Source organism: Salmo salar, chromosome ssa01 (genome assembly GCF_905237065.1).
Source record: "Salmo salar chromosome ssa01, Ssal_v3.1, whole genome shotgun sequence".
Classification (NCBI taxonomy): domain Eukaryota; kingdom Metazoa; phylum Chordata; class Actinopteri; order Salmoniformes; family Salmonidae; genus Salmo; species Salmo salar.
In genome coordinates, this window is record NC_059442.1 from 29605105 (window position 1) to 29623903 (window position 18799).

Sequence of the window (18799 nt, forward strand, 5' to 3'; positions counted from 1 at the left end):
CACTTCATAATTCCAGATGTGAATGCTACAAGGTGGTAGTTATCTTGGAGTTCTTGGGGACAATGGTGGTCAACTTGAAAAATGTTGGGACTGCGGACTGGGAGAAGTAGAGATTGAACATTTCTGTGAAGAAACTTACCAGCTGGTCTGTGCATGCTTTGAGAATGTGCCGTGGTATTCCGTCTGGCACGGCGACCTTGCGAGTGTTAACTTGTTTTAAAAGTTTTACTCGCATCGGCCACGGAGAACGAGATCAGTCACCCGGAACAACAGGGGATTTCGTATATGCAGAGCATTCGGAAAGTATTCAGACCCCTTGACTTTTTCCACATTTTGTTGTGTTACAGCCCTATTATAAAATTGATTAAATAGTTTTTCCCCCTCAATCTACACACAACCTCCATAATAACAAAGCAAAAACAGTATTTTTATTTTAGCAGATGTATACATTTTTTTTACTGAAATGTCACATTTACATAAGTATTCAGACCCTTTACTCAGTACTTTGTTGCCGCACCTTAGGCAGCGATTACAGCCTCGAGTATTCTTGGGTATGACGCTACAAGCTTGGTACACCTGTATTGGGGGAGTTTGTCCCATTGTTCTCTGCAGATCCTCTCAAGCTCTGTCACGTTGGATGGGGAGTGTCGCTGCACAGTTATTTTTCATGTCTCTCCAGAGATGTTCAAGTCTGGGCTCTGGTTGGGCTACTCAAGGACATTCAGGGACTTATCCCGAAGCCACTGCTGCGTTGTCTTGGCTGAGTGCTTAGGGTCGTTGTCCTGTTGGATGGTGTACCGCCGCCCCAGTCTGAGGTCCTGAGTGCTCTGGAGCAGGTTTTAATCAAGGATCTCTGTACTTTGCTCTGTTCATCTTTCCCTCGATCCTGACTAGTCTCCCAGTCCCTGCCACTGAAAAACATCCCCACAGCATGATGCTGCCACCACCATGCTTCACTCTAGGGATGGTGCCAGGTTTCCTCCAGATGTGACGCTTGGCATTCAGGTCAAAGAGTTCAATCTTGGTTTCATCAGACCAGAAAATCTTGTTTCTCATGGTCAGAGTCCTTTAGGTGCCTTTTGGCAAACTCCAAGAGGGCTGTCATGTGCCTTTTACCGAGGAGTGGCTTCCGTCTGGCACTCTACCATAAAGGCCTGATTGGTGGAGTGCTGCAGAGATGGGAGAACTTTCCAGAAGGACAACCATCTCCACAGAGGAACTCTGGAGCTCTGTCACAGTGACCATTGGGTTTTTGGTCACTTCCCTGACCAAGGCCCTTCTCCCCTGATTTCTCAGTTTGGCCGACCAGCTTCAGGAAGAGTCTTGGTGGTTTCAAACTTCTACCATTTTTAAGGATGATGGAGGACACTGTGTTCTTGGGGACATTCAATGCTGCAGAAATTGTTTTCTTTTGTACCCTTTTCCAGATCTGTGCCTCGACACAATCCTGTCTCGGAGCTCTGCGGACAATTCCTTTGACCTCATGGCTTGGTTTTTGCTCTGTCAACTGTGGGACCTTATCTAGACTTTTTTTAATTTCACCTTTATTTAACCAGGTAGGCAAGTTGAGAACAAGTTCTCATTTACAATTGCAACCTGGCCAAGATAAAGCAAAGCAGTTCGACACATACAACAACACAGAGTTACACATGAAACATACAGTAGAAAAATAAGTCTATTTACAATGTGAGCAAATGAGCTGAGATAAGGGAGGTAAAGGCAAAAAAGGCCATAGACGTGTGTGTGTGTGCCTTTCCAAATCATGTCCAATCAATTGAATTTACCACAGGTGGACTCCAATCAAGTTGTAGAAACATCTCAAGGATGATCAATGGAAACAGGATGCACCGGAGCTACATTTTGAGTCTCATTGCAAAGGGTCTGAATAAATTAGTTTAGTTTGTACATTATCCCCCCCCCCCAAAAAAAAACAACAGTTTTCCCATTTATGGGTTATTGTGTGTAGATCGTATCCTTTTTTTCATCCATTTTAGAATAAGGCTGTAACGTACCAATGTGGAAAAGTCAAGGGGTCTGAAGACACACACACTGGAAGTATATCTATCTATATCGCGCGCACACACACAAGCTGGTTGAGAGAATGCTAAGCATCAAGGCAAAGGGTGGCTACTTTGTAGAATCTCAAATGTAAATTATTTTGATTTAACACTTTTGTGTTTACTATATGATTCCATATGTGTTATTTGATAGATTTGATGTCTTCTCTTATTATACAATGTAGAAAATAGTAAAAATAAAGAAAAACCCTTGAATGAGTAGGTGTGTCCAAACTTTTGTGTGTTACAGTTGAAGTCGGAAGTTTACATACACCTTAGCCAAATGCATTTAAACTCAGTTTTTCCACAATACCCGACATTTAATTCCCTGTCTTAGGTCAGTTAGGATCACCACTATATTTTAATGTGAAATGTCAGAATAATAGTTGAGTGATTTATTTCAGCTTTTATTTCTTTCATCACATTCCCAGTGGGTCAGAAGTTTACATGCACTCAATTAGAGGTCGACCGATTATGATTTTTCAATACCGATACAGATTATTTGAGGACCAAAAAAAAGCAGATGCCGATTTTTACTTTATTTATTTATTTGTAATAATGACAATTACAACAATACTGAATGAACACTTATTTTAACGTAATATAATACATAAATACTATCAATTTAGCCTCAAATAAATAATGAAACATGTTCAATTTGGTTTAAATAATGTAAAAACAAAGTGTTGGAGAAGAAAGTAAAAGTACAATATGTGCCATGTAAAAAAGCTAACGTTTAAGTTCCTTGCTCAGAACATGAGAACATATGAAAGCTGGTGGTTCCTTTTAACATCAGTCTTCAATATTCCCAGGTAAGAAGTTTTAGGTTGTAGTTATAGGACTATTTCTCTCTATACGATTTGTATTTCATATACCTTTGACTATTGGATGTTCTTATAGGCACTTTAGTATTACCAGTGTAACAGTATAGCTTCCGTCCCTCTTCTCGCTCCTACCTGGGCTCGAACCAGGAACACATCGACAACAGCCACCCTCGAGGCAGCGTTACCCATGCAGAGCAAGGGGAACTACTACGCCAAGTCTCAGAGCAAGTGACGTTTGAAACGCTATTAGCGCGCACCCGCTAACTAGCTAGCCATTTCACATGGGTAACACTTGCCTAATCTCGGGGGTTGATGTGCTGTTTATGACTTAAAGCCTAATGCTTGAAGAATTGCGAAGAGCTGCTGGCAAAACGCACGAAGATGCTGTTTGAATGAATGCTTACGAGCCTGCTGCTGCCTACCATCGCTCAGTCAGACTGCTCTATCAAATCATAGACTTAATGATAACATAATAACACACAGAAATATGAGCCTTTGGTCTTTAATATGGTCGAATCCGGAAACTATCATTTCGAAAACAAAACATTTATTATTTCAGTGAAATACGGAACCGTTCCGTATTTTATCTAACGGGTGGCATCCCTAAGTCTAAATATTCCAGTTACAGTGCACAACCTTCAATGTTATGTACAATTCTGGCAAATTAATTACAGCCTTTGTTGGGAATAAATGGACTTCACACAGTTCGCACTGAACCAGGCTGCCCAAACTGCTGTATATACCCTGACTGCTTGCACGGAACGCAAGAGAAGTGACACAAATTCATGTTAGCAGGCAATATTAACTAAATATGCAGGTTTAAAAATATATACTTGTGTATTGATTTTAAGAAAGGCATTGATGTTTATGGTTAGGTACATTGGTGCAACGACAGTGCTTTTTTCGCAAATGCGCTTGTTAAATCATCACCCGTTTGTCGAAGTAGGCTGTGATTCGATGAGAAATGAACAGGCACCGCATCGATTATATGCAACGCAGGACACGTTAGATAAACTAGTAATATCATCAACCGTGTGTAGTTAACTAGTGATTATGTTAAGATTGATAGTTTTTTAAAAGATAAGTTTAATCCTAGCTAGCAACTTACCTTGGCTTCTTGCTGCCCTCGCGTAACAGGTAGTCAGCCTGCCATGCAGGCTCCTCGTGGAGTGCAATGTAAGGCAGGTGGTTAGAGCGTTGGACTAGTAACCGGAAGGTTGCAAAAACGAATCCCCGAATCCCCCCTGAACAAGGCAGTTAACCCCCATTCCTAGGCTGTCATTGAAAATAAGAATGTGTTCTTAATCTTACTTGCCTAGTTAAATAAAGGTGTAAAACATTTAATTTTTTTTAATTGGCAAATCGACGGCAAAAATACCGATTACCGATTGTTATAAACTTGAAATCGGCCCTAATTAATCGGCCATTCCGATCAATCGATCGACCTCTACATTCCAATTAGTATTTGGTAGCATTGCCTTTAAATAGTTTCACTTGGGTCGAACGTTTTGGGTAGCCTTCCACAAGCTTCCCACAATAAGTTGGGTGAATTTTTTTGTTGGCCTTCTTGCTTGCACACACTTTTTCAGTTCTGCCCACAAATGTTCTATGGGATTGAGGTCAGGGCTTTGTGATGGCCACTCCAATACCTTGACTTTGTTGTCCTAAAGCCATTTTGCCACAATTTTGGAAGTATGCTTGGAGTCATTGTCCATTTGGAAGACCCATTTGCGACCAAGCTTTAACTTCCTGACTGATGTCTTGAGATGTTGCTTCAATATATCTACATAATTTTCCTCCCTCATGATGCCATCTATTTTGTGAAGTGCACCAGTCCCTCATGCAGCAAAGCACCCCCACAACATGATGTTGCCACCACCGTGCTTCGCGGTCGGGATGATGTTCTTTGGCTTGCAAGCCTCTCCCTTTTTCCTCCAAACATAACGATGGTTATTATGGCCAAACAGTTATATTTTTGTTAAATCAGACCAGAGGACATTTCTCCAAAAAGTACGATCTATGTACCCATGTGCAGTTGCAAACCGTAGTCTGGCGTTTTTATGGCGGTTTTGGAGCAGTGGCTTCTTTTTCGCACCAAAGTACGTTCATCTCTAGGAGACAGAACGCGTCTCCTTCCTGAGTGTTATGACGGCTGCGTGGTCCCATGGTGTTTATACTTGCGTACTATTGTTTGTACAGATGAGCGTGGTACCTTCAGGCATTTGGAAATTGCGCCCAAGGATGAACCAGACTTGTGGAGGTCTTGGCTGATTTTTTTTTTGTTTTATTTTTTTTTTTTTTTGATTTTCCCATGATGTCAAGCAAAGAGGCACTGAGTTTGAAGGTCGGCCTTGAAATACATCCACAGTTACACCTCCAATTGGCTCAAATGATGTAAATTAGCCTATCAGAAGCTTCTAAAGCCATGGAGTTTTCCAAGCTGTTTAAAGGCACAGTCAACTTAGTGTATGTAAACTTCTGACCCACTGGAATTGTGATACAGTGAAATAGTATGTCTGTAAACAATTGTTGGAACATTTCTGGAGTGGTTGAAAAACATGTTTTAATGACTCCAACCTAAGTGTATGTAAACTTCCGACTTCGTGTGTGTGTTCGAATGTTGTTAATTTTGGATTGGAGATGTTTAATCTTAGTCTGGAAGGAGAGTTTACAGTCTAGCCAGACACCTAGGTATTTGTAGTTGTCCACATATTCTAAGTCAGAACGGTCCAGAGTAGTGATGCTGGACGGGCGGGTGCGGGCAGAAATCGGTTTAAAAGCATGCATTTAGTTTTACTAGCGTTTTAAGAGTAGTTGGAGGCCACGGAAGGAGTGTTGTGGCACTGAAGCTCGTTTGGAGGTTTGTTAACACCGTGTCCAAAGAAGGGCCAGATGTATACAGAATGGTGTCATCTGCGTATAGGTGGATCAGGGAATCACCCGCAGCAAGAGCGAGATCGTTGATATATACAGAGAAAAGAGTCAGCCCGAGAATTGAACCCTGTGGCACCCCCATAGAAACTGCCAAAGGTCTGGACAACAGGCCCTCCGATTTGACACACTGAACTGTTTGAGAAGTAGTTGGTGAACCAGGCGAGGCAGTCATTTGAGAAACCAAGGCTTTTGACTCTGCCGTTAAGAATACGGTAATTGACAGTCGAAAGCCTTGGCCAGGTCTATGAAGACGGCTGCACAGTACTGTCTTTTATCGATGGCGGTTATATTGTTCATTACCTTGAGCGTGGCTGAGGTGCACCCGTGACCAGCTCAGAAACTGGATTGCACAGCGGAGACGGTACTGTGGGATTCGAAATGGTCAGTGATCTGTTTATTAACTTGGCTTTCGAAGACTTTAGGAAGGCAGGGCAGGATGATATAGGTCTGTAACAGTATTGGTCTAGAGTGTCACCCCCTTTGAAGAGGGGGATGACCGCGGCAGCTTTCCAATCTTTAGGAATTTCGGATGATATGAAAGAGGTTCAGCAGACTGGTAATAGGGGTTGCAACAATGGCAGCGGATAATTTTAGAAAGAGGGTCCAGATTGTCTAGCCCAGCTGATTTGTACGGGTCCAAGTTTTGCAGCTCATCTTCTTTCTGGATTTGGGTGAAGGAGAAGCTGGGGAGGCTTGGGCAAGTAGCTGCGTGGTGTGCGGAGCTGTTGGCCAGGGTTGGGGTAGCCAGGAGGAAAAGGGAGAAGCTATTGTCGACCCAATCGTATTTTTACTGTAAGCCTAAGTATCATACCAAATATAAAAATATGGGAAGGGAGTGTTTCAATATGACTGATCAGGGAAGTTTGATGAGAATGACCGTTCCAGATTCTACCCTCATATGAAAGATGGGCCAGCATATCGCCCACTCTCAACTTCGGCCCATGATGCAATGTTGTTGGAATGTTCCCTCTTGAATGTGGCATGCCGCAAGAGTAGGCCATAGGGCCACTGCTATCTCAATAGCTTCTTGTCTTCCTCTGAGTCTGGTGGGCCTCGCTTGTGTCCTCCAGAAACTCCCAGAGGAATGCCATTCCTCTGTATGAGCTAGGTTGTGTCCCTAAACGCCAGCCCCTGGCCTGGTACAGCTTCCTATCCAGCTGCTTGTATGTCCTACATGTCATCCTTCAGACAATCATTTGACTAACATGCAAAGGAAGGTAGCTCAGTAGCTAGGTCTGTTTAGTGCTTCAGCGAACTCCACTGACATTTGTTGTCATGCCATTCTTGTTTGTATGACAACAGAACATGACAGCAGACTGCTAGATGTGCAATTCCACAGTAACAGAATTGTGCTGAGACTAAAATGTTTAACTTTAAAATGTATGCCAAACAAAAACCATTGATTTCAAAGTTTAACAAACCATACTACTCTGCACAAGGACGACTTTTATCCATTTACACTGAACATTTTACAAAAAAATGCTTTTACTGGAAGAACTGTGCAGATGCAAAATCTCCCGTTTATCTCCTTCATGTTTTCCAAAAACGTTTAAATATCTGTTCCGAATTAAGATTCAAAGATGTCTGCAGAAACAATGAGCTGAGCTATGACATGACACCTTGACTTTGAAAAAATCTCTTTCGGTTATTGAACTTACAGTAAGTGAAGTGGACTTACACCTGGTAACGGAATTACATCATGGGTCCCTGATCTGTACTACACCGAAATGCCTAATTATGGATATGAATGTCATTCTCAGGTAAATAGGTGCTCGAAGTAAAATAAAATATGCAATGCCTTGCTTTGCATATTTGGGTATTTATTTTAAACAAGATTTGGTTGATCTGGAACGGACCACATCTTAGCCAATCTTAAACGTCTGTTTTTAAAAAGTTTGGACATCAAAGAACAGCACAGTAGAGTACAGCGCAGAAGAGGAGTACAGTACATTATAGTGTGCTCAACTCTAGTAGGGCTGGGTGATATGGACAAAATATTATATCACAGTATTTTAAAATATGATATCATGGTATTTGACGGTATTTTTAGTTTTGAATAATAGATTTGCTTTGAGTAGCGAGTGATCTGAGGGTGGCAACACATACATTCTAAGGGATTTCAATGAGTCTTTCTTTCTTTTGTTTGTTTTATACTGTTCAATTCAACTATAACCAAAACAAGTGTCAGCACTTTTATCATTTCTGCTTTTCCTGCACTCAATTGCAGTGGTGGAAAAAGTACCCAATTGTCATACTTGAGTAAAAGTAAAGATACCTTTTTAATAGAAAATGACTCAAGTACAAGTCAATCAGTAAAATTCTACTTGAGTAAAAGTATTTTGTTTAAAATATACTTCAGTATCAAAAGAAAGTATAAATAATTTCAAATTCCTTATATTAAACAAACCAGATGGCACCATTAATTATTTTTTTTTTACAGATAGCCAGGGGCACACTCAAACTCAGACATTATTTACAAACAAAGCATTTGTGTTTGAGTCCTCCAGATCAGAGGCAGTAGATGACCAGGGATGTTCTCTTGACAAGTGCGTGAATTGGACCATTTTCTTGTCCTGCTAAGGTTTCAAAATGTAATGAGTACTTTTAGGTGTCAGAGAAAATGTATGAAGTAAAACATACAGTATTATCTTTAGGAATATAGTAAAGTAAAAGTTGTCAAAAATAGTAAAGTACAGATACCAAATAAAACCTACGTTAGTTGTACTTCAAAGTATTTTTACTTAAGTACTTTACACCGCTGCTCAATTGAGAGAATTTTCATATTGCCATGTAAGGCTGCACAATATGAGCAAATCTAGGATTTATTTTTAATCAAATGTTGCAATTGTGATTTGACTTGCGAATTAGAGCAAAACTGTTGGAATCATGGAAATATAATGACTGTTCTAATTCTTTAGTTAGAATATAATAGTGGGCACTTTGAATACCGTTTTGTTTGAGATGGCAACGAATTAAAATGCCAGGGAGGAGTTATTGTGACAGGGTAGGAACTAAAGTGCTGATAAGTGTTTCCTAGAGCACCTTATAAGTTTTGGCTACATTGCATGTTTTCTCTTAGCTGCTTCATGTAGCTAACATATTCTTGCTTTGCATATTCCTCTTTGATTTAGATACTGTTGCACATACAACATGCTAATATAGGTCTACACCATCACTGGTATTATCAGGCTGTATTAGCTAGCAACGTTTGCTCTTACTCAGTACATTTTACTAGCTAGCTATTAGCATTAGCGGCTAACAATTAGCGTCTCACAAGATTTAGGGCAACTTGCTAAGAAAAGACAAACTAGCTGTTTGCTGATGTAAGAAACACAAACTAATAGTGTAATTATAGAACGCTAGTGGATTTATTTTAAGAAGCAAAGTGAAAACAGCATTGTCATCAGCATTGTTGCATGTGCTGCATTGACCAGGCAGACTGAACGTAAGCGTCTCGTTGATGAACAACAAATGCGCTCCTAGAGTGACAGGGGGCGTGGCTAGGTCTGTGTGGAAAGTGGCACCGAGAGAGAGAGAGATGACTCAAGTAGAGAAGTAAACAATAAAAATGGACATTACACATGGCGTATCACATTTAACAACCTAAACATTCAAATACCAGTATAGAAAGTAACAACCCAAACCGGTCCCTGCATCAATACCGGTATATCATAAAATACGGTATACTGCCCAGCCCTAAACTCTAGTGTTCTCTATTGTAGTGTTAGGATACCATCATTTTTACTTCGATACCAGGTTTAGTATCACAATACTCGATACCAAAATGATACCACGGAAAGAAAATAAGGCATAATAGCAAAAGTTACAGAATGTGTCTTTATCCAGACAGAAACTCAGCTACTACTCTATAATTGATGCCCAATTGTAGCCATGTATGCATTTAATGAATCGATGATGCAATCAATTTGACTTTATTTTTACTAATCTAACTACATAACAATGTTATTTATTTGAGTGGTAAATCTCTATTGATAAACTGGGTAAATCAAGATATTGTCTAGGCATAACAGGGTTTCTGTTAGGAAAATGCTGAGAAATTTAGCAGACACATGAGTTGGGTGTGTAACCTGATTAGGGCGTCCACCCGTGGTGCTCAGAATGACAGAAATCACATTTAGATGATTGTTATTAATCTTAACAGAAAATGCAACTTGAGGATGAGCACTTTGAAGATGTTAGAATAACTGCCACATTTACTTTTCCTCAGCCTACAAGACGAGTAATGAACAGCAAAATCACTAGCCTATGCCAATCTAACATACAAACGCTTTGAATAACAGATTCACTACATGGAACAACAGTCCCTTCAAAAGAAATCTAAGGGAAGTTTGTTCTGAAGTGTCTATCCTATATCTGAGAGATTTTTAACCCTTTTATTTTTGTCACTAAACAGTCATATATATATATATATACTTTTTTTTGGCTGGTACCGGGGGACTTTCAGACGAGTGAGGTTTGTGGGCGTCCTAGAGCTAAACAGCTGATATGTTTGTGAGAATCTCACCTTTCCACAAAGGGGTCATATTAGTGTGTAGCCCAAACTGTTCAGACGCTACAGAAAGAAGTTGGCAGATCAGCTGTACCGACTTCAGACGCTTGTGGGGGTCGTAGAGCGAAACGGACAACACCATTGTGATCATGAGTCATCTTTCCATAGAGGGAAGTAGTTTTAGGTTTTCGAGAGAAGTTTTAGGCCTAACCGTTCAGACGCTACAGGCAATTTTTGTGAGAATGATTTTTGGGATGTATTATGGTCTGATAAACACCGTTCTAGCTCTGTCACCTTTCACCGCAGATGCAGAAGTGCAACATAGGCGGATGCGGTGGATTGAGACGGATCCAATGCAAAAAAACAAATCTCTAGCTTCAACTGATAGCTTTTTATGCTGACATCGACCTTAGGCAGTTTTAACCATTTTGAGATTTAAAAAATACCCATATGCACAATTTAACCAGGTGCTCTAGAAAGAGCTCTCCAAAGTGACTGCAGCAGGCCATTCAGTTTGACTTCCCAACTAAGTACATTTAGCTAGCTAGTTAACACTTTATTTTAGATAGAAATTGCAAAGAAAAAGACAAACTAGCTGTTTGCAGACAGTAAGATACACAAACTAATAGTGTATTGAACGCATGTGGATTTATATTAACAAGCAAAATGGAAAAAATATATGGCAAATAGAAACTGAATGGACATCTGAAATAGATGGGAAATAATAAAGGAAAATATATTTTAAAAAGTGTGTGGACACCAAAAAATATATGGTGGCTGGGAAATGACGCAGAGAATTACATTGATGGAAGCTACAATCTATCTGCAATATTAAAGCTGATCTACCCCCTAAAGAAAAGGTGGAAAGCAGCATTGTTGTCACCAACATCTTGTTGTCTACAGCATTGACCATGCAGACTGCAAGTGGCTGCTCTCCTTGAGGGAAGGGACAGGGCTGGGTGTGTGTAGAGGGAGAGAGACGACTCAAGTAGCTAACGGAGTAAACTATAAAACTGACATTACACGTGGCCTAACACATTTAACAAACCAAACATTGAAATGCTGTTATACAAGGTAAAGTAAAAACCCAAACCGGTCCGTGCGTCAATACCGGTATATAAGAAAATATGGTCGCTTTGTCGTTATGGGGTATTGTGTGTAGATTGATTGAGGAACATTTTTTCTTTAATCCATTTTAGATTAAGGCTGTAACGAAATGTGGAAAAAGTCAAAGGGTCTGAATACTTTCCATATGCACTGTATGCCTTTAATTTCTCCAAAATATAGACGTATCTTTCATTTCACAACAGATTTAACATGCACCTATGAACTTCACATCTTGGTGCTCATGGTTCCTTTTACATGGAAAATCCTGTCTTTAAATTCTACTCCAGTTGTTTGAGCACGAACAACCTATTGTTTCAGTCTGAATTTGTCATCTATTATGCACCATCGTCTCAGCTACCCTCCTGGCTCAGTGGTGGTGGTGTTTACAGCAGCAGGCACTTATTAACCGGTGGTCTGTGACCTGTGCTCACTGACCAAGCTGAAGATGGGATGGCCTGTGGTGTGAAGACTGTGTGTTTATGCTTTAACTGTCTCTGACGGGGCTACTGTCGTTCTTAGGAAACCACACAGGCCCTCTGTTTCCTCAGCTGCTTGTCTCTCTGCTCTAATGCTTTTCATTTAGTACCGCGAGCGCGCACACACTCAGACTGCCTTTTCTCCTCTCTATCAACCTCTTTAAGGAGCACTCACACTCTCTATATATCAGCAATGTAACGCCCATTTCTCTCAAAGTACAGACATTCCTCTCCCCTCCATTAATGTGTATGATGGATGTTCTGGTAGTTCAGTGCCTTATGGCTGGTTGAGATGTATTGTGTTGAGAGGCAGGCCATTGATCCTTCCCAGTAGTAGAACAAACTGTTTTTTGCATTTTGTAAATCTTTAAATCCTTGCTGCCTTTCTCCCAATCTTAGCAGCTGGGCACTGCAGCCTCTTCCCATCCTTCACAAGTTATGGATTTATAGAGATGGAGTATGTACAGTCAGGTCTAAAATTATTAGCACCCTTGGTAAAGATGAGCAAAGAACTGTGTAAAATAAATAATACAAATATTGAGTTATATATTATATTTCCCCCCCAAGAAAAAATATAGGGAAATGATTTTATGCTAATATTTGCTCAGAGAAAGAGATTTTACAAAATCTCAAAAAGATAGGGGTCACAATTGTTACCCCTGTTTAATACTCCAGCACCCTCCCCTTGCAAGGATAACGACACTGAGCCTTTTTCTAAAATGTTTGGAGATTGAAGAGCACGTTGGGAGGGATCTTAGACCATTCCTCCATACAAAATCTTTCCATATCCTTGATCTCTTTCGTCTGCACTTATGGACTGCCCTCTTCAATTCAAACCACAGGTTTTCAATGGGGTTCAAGTCCGGAGACTGACATGGCCATTGCAAAATTTTGATTTTTGTGGTCAGTAAAAAAAATGTGGGGTGAGTTTTGATTTGTACATGGCGTTATTTTCTTCCTAGAAGATCCACTTACGGCCTCCTGGCAAAGGCAACCAGGTTTTTAGCTAAAATGTCCTGGTACTTGGTAAAGTTCATGATGCTGTTGACTTTAAAGCTGCAATATGTAACTTTTTCAGCGACCTGACCTAATTCACATAGAAATGTGAGTTATAGATCTGTCATTCTCATTGAAAGTAAGTCTAAGATGTGGTAGATCTGTTCTATGTGCACTATTTCGTGCTAAGTTTTTTGGGGTCTTTTTTACTTTTGGTTATGCATACCAGCTGCAAATACAATATATTTGGTTATGGAATACATACATACATACATACACGCACACAGTATGTGGACACTCCTTCAAATTAGTGGATTTGGCTTTTTCAGCTACACCCGTTGCTGACAGGTGTGTAAAATTGAGCACACCGCCATGCGATCTCCATAGACAAACATTGGCAGTAGAATGGCCTAACTGACGAGCTCAGTGACTTTCAACGTGGCACCGTCATAGGATGCCACCTTTCCAACAAGTCAGTTAAATTTCTGCCCTGCTAGAGCTTCCCTGGTCAACTGGAATGAGATGTTCGGCAGGGACTGGGAGATGAGTCAGGACCTCCGACTGGGGTGAAGGTTCACCTTTCAACAGGATAGCAACCCTAAGCACACAGTCAAGACAATGCAGGAGTGGCTTCGGGACAAGTCTCTGAATGTCCTTGAGTGGCCCAGCCAGAGCCCGGACTTGAACCCAATCAAACATCTCTGGAGAGGCCTGAAAATAGCTGTGCAGCGATGCCCCACATCCAACCTGACAGAGCTCGAGAGGATCTGCAGAGAAGAATGGTAGAAACTCCTCAAATACATGTGTGCTGAGAGAGAGAGTTTTCTATAGCTGTTTGCCAGTCTCAGTCCCAGCTTTGATGCACCTGTACTGACTTCGCCTTCTGGCAGGTATTTTGCCCCCGGCAATGCATTTTGCAGACTGCACTACCCTCTGGAGAACCTTGCGGTTGTGGGCGGTGCAGTTGCTGTACCACGCGGTAATACAGCCCAACAGGATGCTCTCGATTGTGCATCTGTAAAAGTTGTTTTAGTGTTTTAGGTGACAAGCCAACATTTTTTCTAGGTTGAAGAGGTGCTATTGCGCCTTCTTCACCACACTGTCTGTGTGGGTGGACCGTTTCAGTTTGTCCGTGATGTGTACGCCGAGGACCTTAAGCTTTCCACCTTCCCCACTACTGTCCCGTCGATGGGGGCGGGGTGCTCCCTCTGCTGTTTCCTGAAGTCCACGATCATCTCCTTTGTTTTGTTGACATTGAGTGTGAGGTTATTTTCCTGACACCACACTCCGAGGGCCATCACCACCTCCCTGTAGGCCGTCTCGTCATTGTTGGTAATCAAGCCTACCACTAGTGTTGTCTGCAAACTTGATGATTGAGTTGGAGGCGTGCATGGCCACGCAGTCATGGGTGAACGGAGTACAGGAGAGGGCTGAGAACGCACCCTTGTGGGGCCCCAGTGTTGAGGATCGGAGGGGTGGAGTTGTTTCCTACCTTCACCACCTGGGGGCGGCCCATCAAAGTCCAGGACCCAGTTGCACAGGGCGGGGTCGAGAGCCTCGAGCTTAATGACGAGTTTGGAGGGTACTGTGGTAAATGCTGTAGTCAATGAACATCATTCTTCCATAGGTATTCCTTTTGGCCAGATGGGATATGACAGTGTGATGGCGATTGCGTTGTCTGTGGACCTATTGGTGTGGTAAGCAAATTGGAGTGGATGTAGGGTATCAGGTAAGGTGGAGGTGATATGATCCTTGACTAGTCTCTCAAAGCACTTCATGATGACAGATGTGAGTGCTACGGGCCGATAGTCATTTAGTTCAGTTACCTTAGCTTTCTTGGGAACAGGAACAATTGTGGCCATCTTGAAGAATGTGGGGACAAGACTGGGATAGGGATTGATTGAATATGTCCGTAAACACACCAGCCAGCTGGTCTGCGCATGCTCTGAGGACGAGGCTAGGGATGCCGTCTGGGCCGGCAGCTTTGCGAGGGTTAACGGGTTTAAATGTTTTACTCACGTTGGCCACGGAGAAGGAGAGCCCACAGGCTTTGGTAGCGGGCTGTGTCACTGGCACTGTATTGTCCTCAAAGCGAGCAATGAAGTTATTTAATTTGTCTGGGTGGGTTTTCTTTTTGTAATCCATGATTGGCTGTAGACCGTGTCACATACGTCTCGTGTTTGAGCCGTTGCATTGCGACTCTACTTTGTCTCTATACTGACACTTAGCTTGTTTGATTTCCTTGTGGAGGGAATAACTACACTGTTTGTATTCGGTCATGTTTCCAGTCGCCTTGATTAAAATCGGTGGTTCGCGCTTTTAGTTTTGCATGAATGCTGCCATCAATCCATGGTTTCTGGTTAGGGAAATGTGTGTGTGTGTGTGTGGGCACTATTTTTAGAATATTTTCTACATTTTATTGAAAATTAAATACTGTAAAATCAAATTTACATAAGTATTCACACCCCTGAGTCAATACATGTTAGAATCATGTTTGGCAGTGATTAGAGCTGTGAATCTTTCTGGGTAAGTCTAAGAGATTTGCACACCTGGATTGTACAATATTTGCACAATATTATTTTTTAAATTCTTCAAGCTCTGTCAGGTTGTTTGTTGATCATTGCTAGACAGCCATTTTCAAGTCTTGCCATAGATGTTCAGGTATATTTAAGTCAAAACTAACTAGGCCACTCGGGAACATTCATCTTGGTAAGCAACTTCAGTATATAATTTGTCCTTGGGTTTTAGGTTATTGTCCAGCTGAAAGGTGTCTGGTGGAAAGCGGACTGAAACGGATTCCTTTAGGATTTTGTCTGTGCATGGCTCCATTCTAAGTAAAAAAATTTTATCCTGGAAAAACTCCCCAGTTCTTAAAGATTACAAGCATACCCATTACACGATGCAGCCAACGCTATGCTTGAAAATATGGAGGGTCGTACTCAAAAAATGGGTTGTATTGGATTTGCCCCTAACATAACTTTTTGTTAATTTGAATATACACAGTGTTAATTGCTTTGCGTCATTTTTTGCTGTATTACTTTAGTGTCTTGTTGCAAACAGGATGCATGTTTTGGAATATTTCACATATTAGAGCCCAGTAAATTATTTTCCACCCCTAAGTGTGAAACATTTATTTGCCTTCCATGGCAGAGATTTTCCTACTTAATATTCAACAGTGACATGATCTGTGTGTGTGTGTGTGTGTGTGTGTGTGTGTGTGTGTGTGTGTGTGTGTGTGTGTGTGTGTGTGTGTGTGTGTGTGTGTGTGTGTGTGTGTGTGTGTGTGTGTGTGTGTGTGTGTGTGTGTGTGTGTGTGTGTGCGCTTTGTCAGTACCTGATACCACCTTCAACATGGCTGTGTTTATTCAGTGGATAGAGGGCTATATGACATTATAGAGTAGGCCTATATGCTTCCTATATCACAACTGTAGGTTGATAACTGTTTTTCTTCATGCTGATTTGTTTTATTATTGAGAGAGGGAGTGTGAGAACGGTACATCAAGACTGACTTAAGGGAAACCGCTTATGGGGCTCAAGAAAATATCATTAAAAACATAGCCACAGTAATCTTCCCCTCAGTCTGTGTTGTCAGGTTCCCTTAAGCAGGAGGATGGTGATGTTGCCGCATCAATCCTTTGTTGTGTTTTCATAACCATTAACATTTTATTACTCCAGCTTTCCCGGAGATAGGTCCCCACCTGCTCCCTCTCCCTTTCTGCTCCCTCTTTTCTCCGCTCTCTCTCGCTCTCTCTCCAACCCTTTTGAGTGGCGTGGCTGTGCATGTGCTTAGCAATGGAATGATCTGCTATGCTGTGCTCTTCCCTACGGAACAGCACACGGTGTGAGATAATGACACAAATCCTTTACCAGGGCCAAGCTCTCTAATTACCCCTGCTCTTCTGGGGAGAGAACAGACCATATTAACCATCTGTTAATGTCCCACCCTCTAGAACCCAGCCTGTTTCCATCCATTTCACCGTCCTGGTGCTCATACATGTACACCTCCGTAATCCTGTTTTCATGGTATTATGTCTTTGTTGTCAATAAAGTCGAAGGCCCCACACGACCTATTGTTGTAACTGGGATATAGAGGAGATGGGAGTGCCTTATTTAAAACCCTTTCCCCATGTGCAATGCCCTCTTATGTCAATGTTCAGCTGATCTACTACGATTAAAAGGGCTTTATTTAACCTCTCCATCTCTGTCTGTACAGAGGACGGACCCTCAGCTCCTGGCCCAGTTCTACTATGCTGATGAGGAGCTCAACCAGGTGGCCACAGAACTGGACAGCCTAGATGGGAGGAAGGACCCTCAGAGGTGTACGCTGCTGGTCAACCAGTTCAGATCCTGTCAGGTAAGAATCTAAAGGGGCTGACACTGGTTCATTTCAGTACCCTCGGAATACGGACACAATTCTGGAGCTGGTCTCCAATCATTTAGTTTCACCATGTTTCTAATTTCCTTTTGACTTCCATCTCCATAAGTTAATAAAAATCCATCACAGACATTTTATTTGAGAGTTAATGCTGTAACCCAGTTTGGCAGAGAGCACTTGAAGTCCACCATGCCAATCAAAGTGAGTGAATTGAGGTATTGAAGTTTGACCTCAAATGTTTAAAACGATGACGACAAACTCTACAACAGGGGAGTTTGAACTGCAAAAAGCCTGAGATTAGTTGGCTGATATGGTAGGGGTTGTGCGATTGTCCCAGTAAGCATTGATTGGACAGGCCGTTAAATCAAGCCGGTTCACAGTGGTAAGGAGAGATAAGGAGTCCCTCTGAGTGCAAGCAGTTGATTCAATCAGGTTTTGTTGCTGTTTTGAAAGCCTTTATCAGGTTATCCAGGTCAGGAATGAAGATTTGGATGAGTGACTCTGGAAAGATCAATGAAGTGGAGCTATTAGAGATTGGGTCTTGAAGTCTCAACTTTTCTATATAGATATCATGACACCTCGATTGATGTTTTCAGGCACTATGGGGTCAGAGTAAAGGTTTGACTGTCAGGTTGTTTTCTATGACTTATGTCAGTGTTATGTAGATCCACTATAGGATATTAGTCTGCTTGACCGGAGATTACACTTTTTCGCCTCACAGACGCATTTGTCTCTGTTTGAGACCTGTCACATGACAGATGGAAGACTTGTGTCTATTTGGAGTTGGGGGGCTTCTAAACTGGTCTTTCTCCAGATATGTGGGGTCTGGACTTTGTGAGTGATGGCTGCCATGCTGCTGCCTGCTAGGTTGATGTTCGGGGGGGGGGGGCAGACAGAGAGGAGGTCGTTAACAGGCCCACCAATGTGCCTGAGCCTCGTGCACCCAGGGCCCAGAGGGGGATGTTCCTAATAAGGTCACTGCTTGATCCCCAACTGCTTTCCCTCTTATTCCCTCCTCCCTGTCTCTCCATCCTCCCCCACCCACCCACTCGCTCTCTTTCTCCATTCCATGCTCTCATTGTCCCTTCTCCCACCATCTCTCTCTCTCTGCTGAGTTTTTTATATTGGCGTCATTATCACCTTAAATTGACCACGCTGGGAAGTACTGTGTGTTAGCTTTGCGTCATGTTGTGCTTCGTAAACCCAAAGGCTTTTAGCTGACTGCAGGACATTTTCAGCAACTGAGAATCATCCATCTTGGTTTGGCTCTTTCTGTGTCTCCCCCTGAAAGAAAAGAAGTGCTTCAGGGACGCAACGCGGCCTCTTATTCTCTCAGCTAGTGTTTTGCTTACACACAAACTGCATTTTGTTTCACATAAATATGAAACGCGTAATACATGGGATACTTGTCAGGTAGGCTTTTAAATCCCATGGTTAGAAAATGATTTTGATGTAGGTTACCTCGTCGAGACAAGGAACACTGTGTTACTAGCATGCTTTAATAATCCCACGTATACATG

General features: G+C 41.9%; 1 protein-coding gene across 2 annotated transcripts in view; it reads left to right on the plus strand.

Annotated features, from left to right (window-relative positions):
* The window catches only part of LOC106598081 (lateral signaling target protein 2 homolog), a 58400-nt gene that overhangs the window by 19179 nt on the left and 20422 nt on the right, over positions 1-18799 (plus strand). For both annotated transcript variants that reach the window (XM_014189170.2, XM_014189201.2), the window contains exon 2: positions 17118-17258. In XM_014189170.2, the coding sequence (XP_014044645.2) occupies positions 17118-17258 (141 nt within the window). The remainder of the gene's footprint in view (positions 1-17117; positions 17259-18799) is intronic.